The following is a 16,772-nucleotide window of genomic DNA, read 5'->3' on the forward strand; positions in this document are numbered from 1 at the left end:
ACATCAAAATCTAAGTGGGCCTTGCCATACTATCGTCTTCCAACTCTTGGTTGGATGGCCTCTCTCTCTCTCTCTCTCTCTCTCTCTCTCTCTCTCTCTCTCTCTCTCTCTCTCTCTCTCTCTCTCTCTCTCTCTCTCTCTCTCTCTGTCAGGCCGACTTCACATTCCTCATACCAGTCCGATCCACCGTTCATGACGGGGGTTAGATTGTAGGGTCATTAGGTAGATAACGATAGATAACATGACATAAACAAGGACCAGGGCCATACAGGTTTCCGAGGAAGACAGCAGTGTTATCACAGAGTCAGGTTATGAGAGTAGGCGTTGGCAACAAGTGTTATGAGTCGGAAGTGGAGCTTTATAAAATCTCTACTTTTCATTGTTATTATGATGTCTAACTTGCATAAAGGCAACATTCCCCTCCTTTCGTTTGTGGCTTTCGCTTTTGTAAAACACGACTGCCAATACCCCGCGGTTCCTGTCACTCTAACAATCCCGCACATCTTGGAGTTTTATACCTCAATTTTCTTGTTATTCTATGCATCTTTTTCTTCCTTTGGTTTTGCGTTTTTGTGGCATAGCAATTCTCCTATCCCCTGTCATCCTTATAGAATCCTACACTTTTTTGAACTACCAAACACATTTTCTCATATCATTCTGTGAATTCCACACTTCTTTAAAGCTCCAATGTAAACACAAACAACTTATTTTGTTACAAACATAAACAACTCTTCCTCGTTTATTGCAAACATGCCCCGACAAGTCCTTCACGTGACCTTTCCCTTCATTGCATCCACAGAAGTATAAAGCGGCCTCACAGCGCACACCAAGGCACTGACTTAGTTTTCCCACTTGTCACCCTTCAAACTGTACAGTTCAAGGTAAGTTGAATTTTTTGTCACAAAAAACTGATTGTTCTATACACCTTAAATTCCTTTCTGACATGACTGTTTCATTAAAACAATTACTCCATACTCACACACCTGCATCCTTGTCAGATCTTAAATTATTATTATTAATATATTATTATTATTATTATTATTATTATTATTATTATTATTATTATTATTATTATTATTATTATTCTTATTATTATTATTATTATTAATTATAATTAGTTAGTATTATTATTATTATTTTATTATTATTATTATTATTATTCAGTTATTATCTGTTAGTCTTAGGATATATATAATCTTAATTTTGTTCAAAAATAATTCGTATCCTTCCTTCTTATTCATCAAGTATGTTAATAGCTTTTTGAATAATAGATTTCAACCCCGTCTGTCCATACCTAATGTTCCTAAATTGCTCATGTATGCTTCCATTCCTTTTGTACATTCGAAGAAATTCAAACAATCATTGCAAAACTCAATTAGCAGTACATTTCCAGCTCTAGACATCAGATTATGTTCGAAAAATCCTAAGACAGTTGGGTCATTATTTCACTATAAGGATAGGCTTCCTGCTTTGATGCGGTCTCTGGTGGTTTATTGTTTCACTTGCCCAAAATGTAAAGTTGAGAAATATATCGGAGCCACTAAGAGATTGCTCAAAGTCAGAGCTGATTCTCATCTTGGAGTTAGTCACCGAACTGGATTTCAATTAAAAATTAAAGAATTTTCTAATATAAGAGATCACTGTAAGAAATGCAAGACATCATTCTCTTATGAAGATTTTAATGTTATCGCCCAAGCACCCAATGACCACTCTCTCTCCATCCTAGAATCTTTAACTATCAAGCAGCTTGTTCCTTCCCTAAACAGCCAGACCTCTTCCACTATCTTATATCTAGCCTAAGTTGACGTCGTTCTCCAGAAAACTGAGAATGTCACATAGAGTTAGGTACTAATACGTTCTAACATCATTATTTATATATATTTTCTTTAGTTTGTTTTTGTTCGTTTTAAATTTAAGTCCATGGCTGTTTTTCTATTTCAATCTTGCTGAATCTGCGGCGTTCTAGATGCCCCAATCTTCCAGTATATGTATATATATATATATATATATATATATATATATATATGTATATATATATATATATATATATATATATATATGTATGTATATATATGTATGTATATGTATCTCCAATAAGAGGTCTAGGCTAGTCCCCATCATGTAACAGGTGAAGAGGCAAAACAGCTCGATACATCACGTTGTTATATTGTTGCCAACCTTTCAAGCCTGTGGTCTCATTTTCAAGGCTACAAAAGGAGGAAAACCAAAAATATATAAGTTATAAACTTGTCCAGCAAGATTAACATAGATTTTCACATACAAATAAGCAAAAAAAAAAAAAAAACTAAAAGCTCACAATGTATTAAAGACTAAGTAAAAAAGATTTTAGAAATTTAAACCAAGCCTTACAACCCGAGGTTCGGTTGCTGAAAGGTTTGCCAGAGCGGGAAGGAGTCGAGATAACCAAGGAAAGATGAGAGTGGGTTTAGGTCTAAGCAATGTACTATAATGGAACTGGCGCAGTGTTGTTATTTAATGTTGGAACAAGCTGTTTAATGGCCAAGGATTCGAGTATAGGGAGGTGGTTTTCGTATGGGGAGGATAAAATTATCTTAATACTATCGTAGTTCATTTTGCATTTGCTTATTTGTATATGGTTTTTAATATTTGAAATCTCGAGGCTAGAAAGCTTCATCCACAATATATATCGTGGCCGTGACTGTCGTCTTGTTTTTTATGAGTTACTCCTGTTGGGGAACTTTTCTTAAATGTTGGATTTGTATATATATATATATATATATATATATATATATATATATATATGTGTGTGTGTGTGTGTGTGTGTGTATTGTAGTTTCATGCATAGATATGTGCTTCTGCTTATTTGAACAAATTTTATCAGTATAATGTCGATTTAAATCCTCGAGACGCGAAAACTGATGTCATACGCTGGAATACAATTTAACGTTCAAATTGCCCCATACATATGCTATGCATTATAGCCCCACAGTCTGTCTACTTCGTACTTCTATCATTTCAGGTGCGGAAACTGAACTTCGAGCACAGAGAATTAAACAAATTTGAAGGAATGGTGAAGAACTGTCGTGTTTTGAAATCATCAAGCACCGGTTTTCCACAGTCCAGGAAAAGACAAACAGGAGAAAAGGGCAAAAGGAAGAGGGAAAATACCTCCACGAAAGCATAGCAGGATTCAAACACAGTGGGAGAAGTGAACGAATGTTTAGAAAGTGTAAAATCCGAAGTTAGGGGTTGACGGTTTCCGCCCTTTCATTGCTCGCGCTACTAACTTCGTGGGATACAATATTGTCGCCATCGTTTCTGGTACATTAACAATATCTCTTTTGCTCTCTCGTTCTCAGGGCTAAAATACTCTCAACAAAAGCCAGCTTTCAGTAACATTCCATCGTATGTAATTATAGCTCACCAGCCCATCGCGACAGCCCATCTGCGCACGAAGAAGAGTCCAGAATAAAGTCTAGCATCCGTTCTTGTGGGAAAGAAGAAGAAGGAAAAAAAACGAACGAACGAAAGGAGTGTTGCTTGGTATGAAAAGAAAAGCATTACTTCCAGGGACATCAAGGACGATGAAGAAGACGGGACTGATGATGATAATGATGATGGCCGTCATCATACAGTTACCCACAGACACAGAAGCCACCTGCAATTCCTGTAACGACAGGCTCAAGGTGTCCCTCATTTGCTGCATTTTTGACGGCCGCTGCTGCGTCCTGTAAGTATTTTATTCCTGTATCACTTCGTTTTGTTTATTGTAATAAAGTTTCATTAAAAGAAAGGCAACTATGTCGAGTGACACACGAGCTCGTTTAGGCCTACAAGAAGGTGAACTCTGGGAATAAGGGTGTCAGTAATTATGTCGTCTTTTAGCTCGTAAAATAGCAATGTAACTTCTTTCACGTGCCTGTCCCAAAACCTCAAGTTGTCCCTTCCCTCGGAATTAAATACCACTCTTTCTAGATTCCATTTCTAGTATTTTTGGATCTTGGCTAGGTAAGGGTATTGTTGCACATCTCATCTGTCTTCGCATACAAATGTTTTCCACAGATAACTGAACGGAAAACGAGTTAGAAAGAAAGGTCTCGGCAACTTAGAAACTGAAAAGTTCGTTAAAAAAAATAGGCAATGGCTGATTAAGGATTGCTTTATTCATTAATTTTCTTTGTAGACACCCACTTTCGTTAAATATCTATGTTTATGCGCCTACGTATGAAGTTTAAGAGATTCGAACGCTTTCTGCTCAGCTACCTTTTTAAAAAGCACGACGCATCCGGAAACGTTTGTGGTTTAGTACCTAACACAACTCTCTGGTTATTCCTTGTTAGTGGAAGTTGGAACTTTCACTACAATCTCAGTCAGACGAAGGGATTTGGGGGGATTTTATGGCGATGAGGGAGACTGTCTCTCTCAGTTCAGTCATAATAACAAAGAACCAGGATTACGGAAGGGAGATATACATATATTTAACGTATGTTAATTACCGCCATTAGAGGGATTGCTGTTGCAAAACCCTGAGAAAAGTCACCAGACCAACCACTCCACCACACCCTTACATGTAAGCAGTAGCGTATTTAAGTGAGGAGGGTGGGAGCAGCCCGTTGCTTAGGGCCCTCTCCCGTGAGGAGCAAATAATAATAATAATAATAAAAATATAATTCAATTAGAAAATAAATCCCGGAAACCTGAAGATACATGAGAGGGAGCTCTGAGGTCAACGGCCTAGGACCCCTTACCCCCTGAATCCGCCCTGGAAAGTACTGCCACAGAAATTTTGAGAGAGAAAATAGTTTTATGCCACAATGTGTATCAGATGATTAGGAGCGTTCGCCATGCTGCTCTTCTAGTACACGGATCATTTTAGTTACTTCCTGCTTAGAGACGATTACTAAGGAATTTTCGTACGACACAGAGTATATTGTTCTCTGCTTGTTCATCTGCTGTGACGTTTGGACAGCCAGCTGCTATTATCCTGACATGCGAATCTTAGTTATGTTAAAAATTAACCCGAGAATGTTCTGTTATTACGCGCGTGAAATGTCTTATGCGCCCCCCACACACACTGAACGATTGTCTGAAAGATTGTCGTTATCAACCCACCCACACACACACACTATTCAGACAGTATGAACGATCTCTGCACCGATTTCAGTCTGAACAAAGATTTTGTCTCGAGAAGACATGGCATCATCTGTAGAAGAGACGCGCGCGATAGATAGCGTTATATCGGCAGACAAACACCATACATTGAACGACCTGACGACCTGTGTATGACAGACTTCAGTCGCAAGCCAGCGACCTGGTCGTGACAGATTCCCGCTGAGGTCATTCAGACACGAAGCTCCGCCCACTTTTGCATTCAGACAAGCCCATACAGTGTTTTGCGAACGATACAGACAGTCGTTCAGACAATCGTTCAGTTTATGGGGACCTGCACTCTGTTAATTACCTTTAACAGTAATTAACTAATTAGCATTTTTCAACAACACAGAGGGTTTCGTGTTAACTGTTTCAGTAATCTACCAACCAATAACCTACACAGAGATAAACAATATACATTAAAAACAGAAAATATAAGATGATATTAAGAGCAAAGATCGTACCAAGTCTAACGTGGAGAAGCTATCAACCCCGGAAGTTAAATAGCGATATCTCTGTCACTGCAATGATGACATAAGCGGCCATCAGGAACGTGCGCTCCTGGCCTTGCTCGAAGCCCCTAAGAGGTATGAATGAAAATATAGGTCTAGTGCGTACCTCTGGAAACGAACAGCCAACTGAGACGTTTTAGTTCTTTTGAGACCTCAATTTCAAAGCTGGGGACTTACTCAAGGTCAGAGTCCAGAGGATATTAATAATACAATATAATTATAATATGGAAGGAGTCCCTCTTTTAGTGTTGTTGAAAAAAAATGCTGTTTCTAGCTAATACTGTTGAAACAGCGATACTTTTCAATAATAATAATTATAATAATGCAAGCAATACTTATTTAACACCAGATTAACTATGATTAATAATTATTTTACTCTGTGTTGGTTGAATGTTTTGATTTTTTTTCTCATATCGGTTGTTTTTTATCTTCCCTAGGGGACCAGTAGCGGTTGGGAAACGGGACCTGTCATGGGTCCAAGAGCGCTACAAGGAGAGACAGGAAGACGTCTTGAAGTTCGAAGCCCAACAACTGGAGCTGGAGAAAGGCGCAGTCGTTCACCCACTGGCAAGACCTCGCGACTGAGGGAAAGAAAACTATCGTCCATAGTCGTTTATTGTTGGTTAAGTTTAGCTTAGCTCAAGTCAAACACGATGCTCACTCTATTGTGCTAGATTTATCAGACTTATTTCAGAGCATTCTGCTCTCGAAAACACGAAATCCGCCGTTCGTGGATTCTTTTTTACATTTTGATTTCTATATTCGAAATACTTTTTTTTATAAGTGTATGTTAGTGAAACAACTCTGAATCATATCAAGACTCTTGTGCTTGTATATTTTGCTATTTTAATCTTACTCTTTTATATATAGCAGAAATTAGATGTCTCCTCGTGTCGCAAAACATGGCCCCCAGGTGTTCACTTGTAAATAGCATCTAATATTCATCGATGTTGACCATCTAACCACAGACCAGACCTAATATTGACTCCCTTCAGTGACGTAGGACGAGAAGTATGGCGAATAACAAAAGCCTACGTAACTTAAGAAATGCGACTAGGCCTTATACGTAAATCTGAGACCAAGAATGAACCAGTTTTCTTCGACGACCAACCCAAGCCCGTGCCAGCACAAGGGTGGGTGAATCTAAGAAGACGACCAACCCATGAACATCAGAAGCTGCTCCTGTAGCTCTGGTTTTGACTGGTTATTTGTCGGCTAGAATTCTTCCAGATAAAATGTGATAGTTTAAACACGAACTCTCTCTCGCCCTCTCTCTCATCACAATAAACTATCTTGGACTCCACAACGCGTGCATGAATGTTACAGTGAATGTTATCTTCTGTATAACACACACACACACTATATATATATATATATATATATATATATATATATATATATATATATATATATATATGTATATATAAAGTAGAGAAGATAAACACTCACTATACTATTCATACTTGCGTTGAGTCCAAGATCAAGAATAGTTTGTAGTGATCTTGTCAACCTAGGCATTTATATGGTCATTTGTACATCAGCCACTGGACTTGACTATTCGGTCTGGCTGGAGATTCGGGAAATATGATCGATGTCACCAACCATTGGAAAGAGTCGTCTTTAACTGTTTAAACGGTAAGAAGGAACTTCTCATTAATGATGTTATTTCACGCACACGAGAGAAGATTCTCACATCATCTTTGTAGAGTTTTATTCGCTTCGACAGGATCAAAGTAATGATTTTTTTGCCTATAAGGCAACTTCTGCTACCCGACTTCAGAATCGGCCTTCGTAGGGGGATAGTCCTGTCCAAGGTCTTGGTGCTGTCAATGCACCACACGTGGTGTACTGTAGGCATTAATTAATGTTCTTTGTAGCGTCCCTCCGGTACTTAGCTGCAACCTCTTTCATTCATTTTTACTGTGCCTCCGCTGAACGGCTCATATTTTCTTTTCTTCCTTCCTACTTCCACCCTCCCCTAACAAATGCAGGTTTTCCTCCTGTTACCCCTATAAAACGAATGATCACATAGGTGCCAGCGCTAGTCTTTTGGCCTAAATTTTAAATTCCATTCAAAATCACCAAGCATTTCCAAGAATAACAATCTGTGATGTATTTTGTTTATTACACTGCAGCTACTGTTAATTGAAAAAAAAAAGGTAAGGAATAGCATTCATGGAATTTTTCCCGTTTCGTTTTCCTGATAAGTGGTTGACAATTAAAATAATAATTTTACAGGAGAAAGGACAAAGCGTAACCTACTGCTTCAGCAAGCGTGTGATGTATGTATTATGTATGAAATTGAATGCGCATGATGTGTATAAGTGCAGACAGTATTTACGTAGACGATATCCCCATCAGAATGTTTAATCGTTGTTAATTTGTTACAAATGAATAAATTCTGAAAAAAATACGTTTGCTTTTCATTCAGCACCTTAGTACTACTTTCTGTTCCATTGTATGAATTAAAAAGCCAATACGAAGATATAATTGTTTTGGTATGCTATGAATTGTAAAGGAAAGTCATTGATGTGAATAATGTATTACTTTGTATTCCTCGTTTCATATAGTGGTCATTATTCTTCTATGAATGAGTCTTTTAAAAACTTAGTGAAGTATCTCAAGAGGGAGGAGTCACACGACTGCATAACTGATGATGGTTGTCTTGTCAGTTACCTCCTTGCTGTCACAACTGCCAAGGTTGCTATTTAAAATGAGCAAACGCAGTCACGCACGCGATGCGTGCTTTCACAAACCTACGTGTAAGGTAGAGGAACAGGGAGGAGAACATAAACAAAAAGCAGAGCAATAATGGGTCTCGCTTGATAGAAGGTGGGATAGGCTTGGAAGGCGCTAATGCAGTGGCACTTTTGAAACTGCTCATGGCAATTGGCCTAACAGGATATCTTTCGACGATGGATCTCACACTGTGGAACACTAGACAAGAAAGTTTTGGTCCCATAAAGATTTTGCAAGCGACCAATCATTTCCAGCTAGATAGCTATTGTTAGGTGAGTGCATTTATTTACGGATGTCTACCTCATGAATATTCCCCGGCCTTTGTTACCACATACATTAACACTAGTGCGCAATGGCAATTTATAACCCACAATAGACTATATATATCAGTCTTAATTATTGCCACTGGTCTTGCACAACTTTTGCGAAATAAAAGAGATTTAGTGTTTACATGCTTGTGTTTAAGCATTCGACATATTGCTCCAAACATGGAATCCGAAATACACAATTCAGTTGACGACAATTTTATTTGATCACTTGACAGTGCGCTTTTATATCTGCCATGAAGCTTCGTTCACAAGGAAATGCTGGGCTCTCAAGAACCGCGTGAATTTCGAATCTTGTAGGTATTATATAAGTAATCTTTAGGGACAGAACCTCTGCAGAGCAAAGTTAAAGCCTAGTTTTTTCTTATAATTGACCCTTTGACTTTTTGTAGCTTCAGAACTTTGTATACACTGCTATCATGAAGATTTCTCATTCGTCTCAGATTTTTTTTTTATAATGATATAGTACCTTTCATTTTTAAAAAATTAAGCTTCCTTACATTTCATTAGTCGCTAGCAATAATGATAGATTATATAGTGGCAAAGCATCTCACTATATATATATATATATATATATATATATATTATACATATATATATATATATATATATATATATATATATATATCTAATAAAAGGAGCCCATAAAAACACCAAAATATACAGAAAAAAAGTACTATATTTCAGAGACTGTTGTCTCCCTCATCTACCTGAAGAGGGAGACAGCAGTCTCTGAAATATAGTACTTTTTTCTCTTATATTTTGGTGTTTTTATGGGCTCCTTTTATTAGATGGAATTCTGTTGTTACAGAACATTTTTACCAGTCATATATATATTATATATATATATATATATATATATATATAATATATATATATATATATATATCTCTCCCAGATCAGCAGTACTGAAATTCAAAGATGATGACTAACGAAAAGAAATTGACGTAACATGCTCGCAAACACAAATTAGAAGGCCTAGGAAACAACCTCTTTTCTAATTTATTTCGCAATAGGCTCTCGCGCTAGCATTGATATTTCAGGGTTTATTTTGCTTCTAACTTTTTCTTGCAGAGATCACGTTGAATATGCCACTGGAGTAACATCTCAGCATTACCTACAACGCAGATAAGCTCGGTTATCCCACGCATCAGTTTGTTCCAGTGGTTCTCTTTTTCATTTGTTTATGCAAGATAGACGATGATAGTTGTTTTCAAAGATTATATCAGAAAAGTAAGAGGGAACTATAACAAAACCATTTCTCTTCGCAAGATCCAGGATAACCTATGAGCATGAATACAACTGGTAGAAAAGTGCAGGCGCAATATATCTTTAAAATGTAAGGAGCGCAATTACAACTCGCTATCCATGTACTACTACTACTACTACACTACCACACGTTTGTGAAGCTTGTCAAATTTTCTCTGCTAGACCCTAGTACTTTTACTAGTATATCAGAGGTACAGCTGCTTCTGATACGTATGTGGGAGTCGTCGTTAATCATTTGCTTTTGTGTTGTGTGAAAAGATTCAGTTACGACCAAATAGGTAAGGGTAGATCTACCCTAAGTATACCTAGCTAGTAACTCCTAGCTCCTACCTCCTACTACTAGGTGAGTCTAATGAATCTGTGCTGCACCAGCATTGCAATAAATTTATTGTTAAACCTTAGTCAGTGTAGTGTCAAATACTAAATTGTTCTGTACCTTGTAGGAAAAATGAGAAATATAGGCTAGTATACTAGCTAGGTAGTTAGGCTAGTACTAGTACCTAGTAGTTATAGTACTACCTAGGCTTATAGTAGTACATAGGTAGGGAGTAGGTAGGTACTTTGGTATTTTACGAAGACTTCACATTCTCATTTAAGGTACCTACCTACCTAGTAGTTACCTAGATAGGAAGCTAGCTAGTACTACCTAATTCTTCTGGCAGTTTCATATATACCTAACCTAGGTAGTAGTAGTAGTATCTCATTTTGTGGGTGAAACTTCAATCTTGTGAATGGTATGCTTAAAGATAGGCAATAGCTAGTACTACCTAATTGTATTGTTGTTCCTCCGATTACTAAATAGCTATCGAGAGAAAAGTTGGTTTAGGTACCTATTTGCAAGGCACTAGGCATGTCGCAGCCTTGTCATCCTACCTAGGTTAACTTGGGCTACACTAAATTGACAAAAATTACTTGATAGGTGTATGAACCTTATAGTACTATTTTTCCAATTGCTTATCTTATCGTTGTTGGTGCACGCCATTTGAGTTTGCTTCCCCACCCCTCATTAAAAACCTTTGCTTCTAGGTTAGTCGGAAAAACACATGGTTCAGGTCTATTGATATTATCCTATGTAAAATAAAACAATTGATAGTGATGCCACAGGTCCAGTTATCCTACAGGGATGCATCTTAACCTTACTCTCCTCAACAAATCTTAAGCGCCAGGTCCTTACCTGACTAGAGAACAGGGGGATGGGTTGAGGGGTGTGTAAAATACAGGGTTGCATCCTTACCCTCTCTTACCTAGGCCACCATGTCCTTACGTACCTGACTTTTTTTTTTTTTCTTTTTTTAAACTACACCCAGTATTAAGCTAGTCTTTATGTGAAATTTGTTTATGATATTGCTACCATGAGGTAAATCTCTGAGGCCTTGGTGAACATGATTTCTTACAAAAGATGCAAAACCAATCGTAGATTAATCTGGTAGGTTTAATTGTGTAGAGGCCAAGAAAATATGTAGCAAAACAAGCATAAGAAAATGCATTGCTTTATAAGTCTAGTGACATATGAAGCAATTGTGAGTACTAGGTAGTATAAAGTTACTGGTTTGTGATTTATTAAATTGCTTCCCAATAAGGAATGTGGTACAGTACCACTATGGGTCAAATGGTCAATTTGGTGGCTTTTCCTGATGGGGTGTGGAGGATAAATGAATAATAACATATATTTAGTCTAGCAGTGATAATTTGAGTGAGGCAAGATTGAAAACCGTATAGTATAATACTTAGATGAATGATAACCTAACTTTAAGTAACCTAACCTAGGGAGTTGGGTCTTACCTGAACAAACCAGTGAGAATGACACTGGGACAGATTCCTAACCTAACTTAAAGTAGGTGTACCCTAAAGCAAAGTTTTGATGACAGTGTTTTTCCAATCTCACATATAACACAAAGGAAGCCTTGACACGTGATTGGAATTGTTTTAATATTTTTTTTAGTATTCCTTAATTTTGTAACCTGTGTAACATAAATTTGTATTTATTTACCTTTCTGTTATTTTAATTGCATTGCAGACCACAATGCTGCCGAAGTCAAAGTCAAAATTTCGGAAAGGGCCAGAGCAGGGTGCAAAGGCCAAGAGGCCCAAGAATCGAAAGAGTAAACTTGTTATCAAATTTGATGCAACAGATCGCAAGTAAGTGTCCTTGTGCATAAATACTGTACTAATTCCATGCAACTTTTATCGTTGATAAGTTCAGAGGCTGTTGCCCTTTGTTGGAACTAGTTTGAGTGTTAGGATTATACTTAATCTGCATGTCTTTACTGGAAATAGAGCATTTGCTCTGCTTGTTACTGTTTCTGCACGTTTGCTTTTAATATTATTTCCTTCTCACCAACAATTATGTTGTTATATTCATAAGGATGGATGTGAATGCATATGGTGTTTTACAGCAGTGAAAAGCAGTACGTATTTTAAAATGCAGTAGTAATAGTGTCAACAAAGTTGTTATTTATGCAATATTGTGCTGTTGTCTTCTTCAGCTCATGATAACATTTGAAACAATATAGCAATTTTTATCTTTCTGCAGAGTTAACACACATTATGCTGGTATGGTTGTTCATATAAAGTTTTTTTCATGTGGTGAGAAGTTGTAAAATGTGTGAAAGTTTAAGTAAATAAGTGTTTCATCACCAATAAGTTTTTAAAAAATTATTTTTGTTCATGAAACTTACCTGTCAGATATATATATAGCTGTATTTTCTGAAGTCCGACAGAATTTTAAAAACTTCCGACACACGCAGTGGTCGGCCAGGTGGTTAGTACCCATTCCCGCCGCTGGGAGGCGGGTATCAGGAACCATTCCCATTTTCTATTCATAATTTTTCTGTCGCCGGTGCTGAAAACACCTGTTTTCAGTACCTCCGTCTTAGGATTTTGGAAACTTCATTGCCGCTAAGTATCCTAATTGTCTTTTGATTTATTTACTTGGATTTGTGGGATTTGTGGCTAGGCATACGCTATCTTAAATTGATTTGAATTTGATTCATTTTTGCATAAAATATCTGAATCTAGTTAGGCTAGTTTCAGACGGGGTTGTCTGCAAAGATAGGGTGTGGCTACCGAAAGCTTCGGTAGATCCGCACTTGGTATGCACGAGGGGTATGGGTCTTGCTTCTTTGTTGAGATTTGTCATGTAAGGAGTGTGGACTTTGTCTACGTAAGGAAGACGTATGATTCGTATGTACGCAATTAATCAGTAAACATGTCTAATTCCGTAAGGAAGACGTATGATTCGTATGTACGCAATTAATCAGTAACAAAAGTCAGGGTAGTGAACCTGCTAACCTTCCTGTAGACTTTATTTTGCCTAACCCTGTAGTATGGCCTACGGGCTATGAATATGTCTACGAGAGGTGCTCGCTCTCCTTCATTGCTGCGAAGTGCTACTTCTGTAATTGTTACTCCTAACCTTGCAGTGTTGCCTTCGGGCCCTAAGCAGTGTCTGTAGAGGAATTGCCCTTTCTCTGATACTCTTTCGATTCGTAACTTAGAATCGAAAGTGCTTGCTTTAGAGAGTAAAAGTTAAGTGCAGAAGTGCAGTGATACCCCTTGTGTAGTGGAGGGTGCGTCAGATCGGCCTCGTTTCGCCTCTAGGCCGGGACCTCTGCTTGACTCCCAGGACCCTGGGGGAGGGAGCATGTCGAAAGCCTAAGGAGGGTTACAAGGAAACCCCCACCGATCTGGCGTGCCTGTTCGGCAGTTTCTGATGAAAATCCCCAGACTGCCAAAGTGCGTGCGCGTGCACGAATCCTGAAAGATTGCTTCTCGTCCTCCGAAGCGTCCTCCCCATGCAGGGGTTGGAGCTTTCGGAAGGACTCGCGCCCTCTAAATAGAAGCTTTATAGAAGAGGACGCTTCACGTCCTCTCTCTCTCTCTCTCTCGTTATGCGTTTCAGTGAGAAGTAAGAAGGCGAACGTCGCCTGAACTCGTGTCCGTCTTTCTTCCACCGAGAAATACGTAAAAGAAGTCATAGTAGCAGGAAGCTTTTGAGAGCGGACGCCCGGGACGCTCGGATGGACTCCAGGCGCCTCGCGCGGGGGTGCAGGCCAAGCGCGAGCCAGTGGACGCCGAGCGCGCGCGCCGGTGGACGCCAGAGCGCGCATCCAGTGGACGCCGAGCGCGCGCCAGTGGACGCCGAGCGTGCACCAGCGCACGCCAGGTGTGTCGCCTGGCTGAACATTTCTGTTGAAACTCTTCAAGCTCTTGTTATATGTTTCCAGATATGGGCTAAAGAATTTTTACCTCTACCTTCGGTGATACCTCTACCTCACCTGCAAAGAATGTGAAGTAGGCAGTGCTTCGGAGGAAGCTTAAAGTGAACAGACAACTTCTTCGAAACCCAGCAAGACATCGGGTTTCGTGAATTCAAGAGGTCTCTGTCAATTAATATGCTTTTCGCATAGGTGGATGGAGTTAGGGAAAGCTCAAGGGAATATCTCTTTTGCTCTACCGCAACCTTTGCCATTCTGCCAATAAATTTAAGTTGCCACTACCGCAGTCAAGACTTTGCGATAAGGCAGTTACGGGTTATGTAAGGCTCGATGTCCTGCACGTCAGGACTCTCGGCAACGTTCAGTAGGATTCTTGCAAAGGCACTCATCAAAAGGACGCTCTTCAGGAAAGTGCAAGACAGGACTTCCTTTGCCATACTGCCAATAAATTTTAAGCTTTAGCAGGCATTAGTTGTGATACGGGAGAGGAAGCTGGTTGGAGAGTTTCTTCTCTTCCCAGGATAATTTTGCAAGCTTTTTAGCCCATTTGAAAGGGTTTTTCAGATGATAGATTTTGTTAGTTTCTAGTCGGGACTACGCTGCCGAATTGAACATCGTCGTTCTACCTGCCGTAAGCCCAGTCTCTTAGCAGGATTCTTGCCCCTTCCTCGTTTGAGACGGGAATCGGAAAAATTAAATGCTCGACTTCCTGGATTACGTTTTGTCAATTCAATGACTTTCCCCCATTGACAATATACTTTCGTTTTTGTCAAGTAAGTGGGTATCCCCTCATTGACACAATATCTCTTTGTCCCGTAAATGGGTTAGTTCTCATTGACAAACATCTCATTAACTTGATATTGCGTAAGCGAATAAGCTCTTATTGACAAGATTCGGAAGAGCTCTCATTCGTCATTCGCAGACTCGTACAAGAAATAGACTTGTAGACTACGTCAATGAACGCTTATGTCCAATAACATAAGAAGCTTGAGCTGACTGCTTCGATTCTCTTAAGTTTTGTTCATGAAACTTGCCTGTCAGATATGTATGTAGCTGTATTTCCGAATTCAGCTATATATATGCCTGCCAGGTAAGTATGAACAAACTTTATTGTGATATAATTTCATATTTTGCCTTGCGTTATTTTACTTCTGGTTGGTTCAAGTCATATACGCTTGCTGTAGTTACCTCTTCGGATGGCAACCGAGAGGTCTATTGTCTATTTTAAGGAATTTAATCGTTACTCCCTGCAGCCTTCAGGAGTTTTCCGATTTATCTTTTACCGTTTGCATGGTAGTGTTCTGACGACACAAACGCATCTATATATTTAGCGTTTTCTGTTTCGCTTAAATATACCAGCTTGAGAGTCTTTTTGCTCAAAAAATAACGGACCTATTTCTTCGTAGAATAGGTAGCTGGCAACCCAGACATAAAGTTAATGGACGACGTTCGTAAGCTGCTGGCTGCTGCTGTGTCTGACTGTCCAACCGAGCCAGTAACAGATCGTGCGCTGTCATGCGCTGTAGGTACGTCTCTCTCTCCTGCGGGATTGACTGACTAACCGTATCTCTGTGCTGGCGGTTACGTCTCTCCTGCGGGATTGACTGACTAACTGTATCTTCTGTCCTACAATCACGGACTTTAGCCTAAGATTGAGGGGATTTCTTACGTGAATGAATAAATGTTGCATTCGTTTTGCCTTACTATGTTCAACAGAGTTATCTCTTAATCCTTTCGGTGCTCGTTACCGCACGGTATAGAACTACGAGTCTACCGCAACATTGCACTTTTATATGCTCTCTGCTTAGGCAAAGCGCAGCCTTATTAGGGAAGTAAGCATACTCGGGGAGGGAATGGATGAGCTTGCTGGGGACCATTTCCTTCCTGAAGACGTTTGTTTCCCCGAATAGACTGCAATTCAGACCACAGTTTTTTCCTACGGGAAACTGAAATATTATTCAAGGTCTAGGAATGATTCTGAACATCTCTCAGTGCGTCATGATAGAAAGAAGGTGCCGGACATCTGGATAGGGTTTCAGATGTCCTGGATCTTAATCTGAAAGAAGTAAATGCAATTCGGTCGTCCCTCCAGTCCTCGAAACGAGTTTTTGGAACCAGTGGTCCACATCAACTCTGATTTTCCACAGCTCTCTCATTTCTTAAGAAGTATCTTCTCTCGGTCCCTGCTCGAGTTTACGAGAAAGAGCCTATTATAACAACAGGCATAGAATGTAACGATCCTCTACAGGTTTCGTTACAGGATTACAAAGTCCGTACGAATCGTCTCGATCGACGGCAGCAACTATTCACTTCCGAGTGGAATCTTTCTTTAGAAGTAAGTTGAGAGTTGTGTAGACTTTAGGGACGCCCTTTCATTCTTCTCTTCGATATGTTGAGGACGAAGAGGCTTCTTCTTCTCTGCTCCCTTATTCTCGATCCGGGATCGGTACCATTAAACGCCATCCTGATATTGAACGGGGATGGATGTTTAGTCTCTTTTCCCCTTTTTTCAAACGCTTAGGAAATGTAATAAGAGGATTTATGACGTCACAGGGAGCGACAATGACGCTGATCGC

General features: G+C 39.2%; 1 protein-coding gene and 1 long non-coding RNA gene across 5 annotated transcripts in view; both read left to right on the forward strand.

Annotated features, from left to right (window-relative positions):
- Positions 1-121: 121 nt before the first annotated feature.
- Positions 122-8,058, forward strand: LOC135203181 (uncharacterized). The gene is made up of 3 exons (XR_010311881.1): positions 122-881; positions 3,002-3,712; positions 6,083-8,058. It is a non-coding gene; the product is annotated as an uncharacterized LOC135203181 (long non-coding RNA).
- Positions 8,059-9,865: 1,807 nt separating this feature from the next.
- Positions 9,866-16,772, forward strand: part of LOC135203182 (nucleolar protein 12-like) — a 38,049-nt gene continuing 31,142 nt past the window's right edge. Inside the window, exons 1-2 of one of the 4 annotated variants that reach the window (XM_064232894.1) lie at positions 9,866-10,049; positions 11,997-12,118. In XM_064232894.1, the coding sequence (XP_064088964.1) occupies positions 12,003-12,118 (116 nt within the window). In that variant the 5' untranslated portion in view covers positions 9,866-10,049; positions 11,997-12,002. Of the gene's footprint in view, positions 10,050-10,080; positions 10,323-11,996; positions 12,119-16,772 lie in introns of those variants that run through there. The other 3 variants (XM_064232891.1, XM_064232892.1, XM_064232893.1) reach the window with 3 other exon arrangements.

The sequence above is a fragment of the Macrobrachium nipponense genome, chromosome 33 (assembly GCF_015104395.2).
Source record: "Macrobrachium nipponense isolate FS-2020 chromosome 33, ASM1510439v2, whole genome shotgun sequence".
In the NCBI taxonomy this organism is placed as follows: Eukaryota; Metazoa; Arthropoda; class Malacostraca; order Decapoda; family Palaemonidae; genus Macrobrachium; species Macrobrachium nipponense.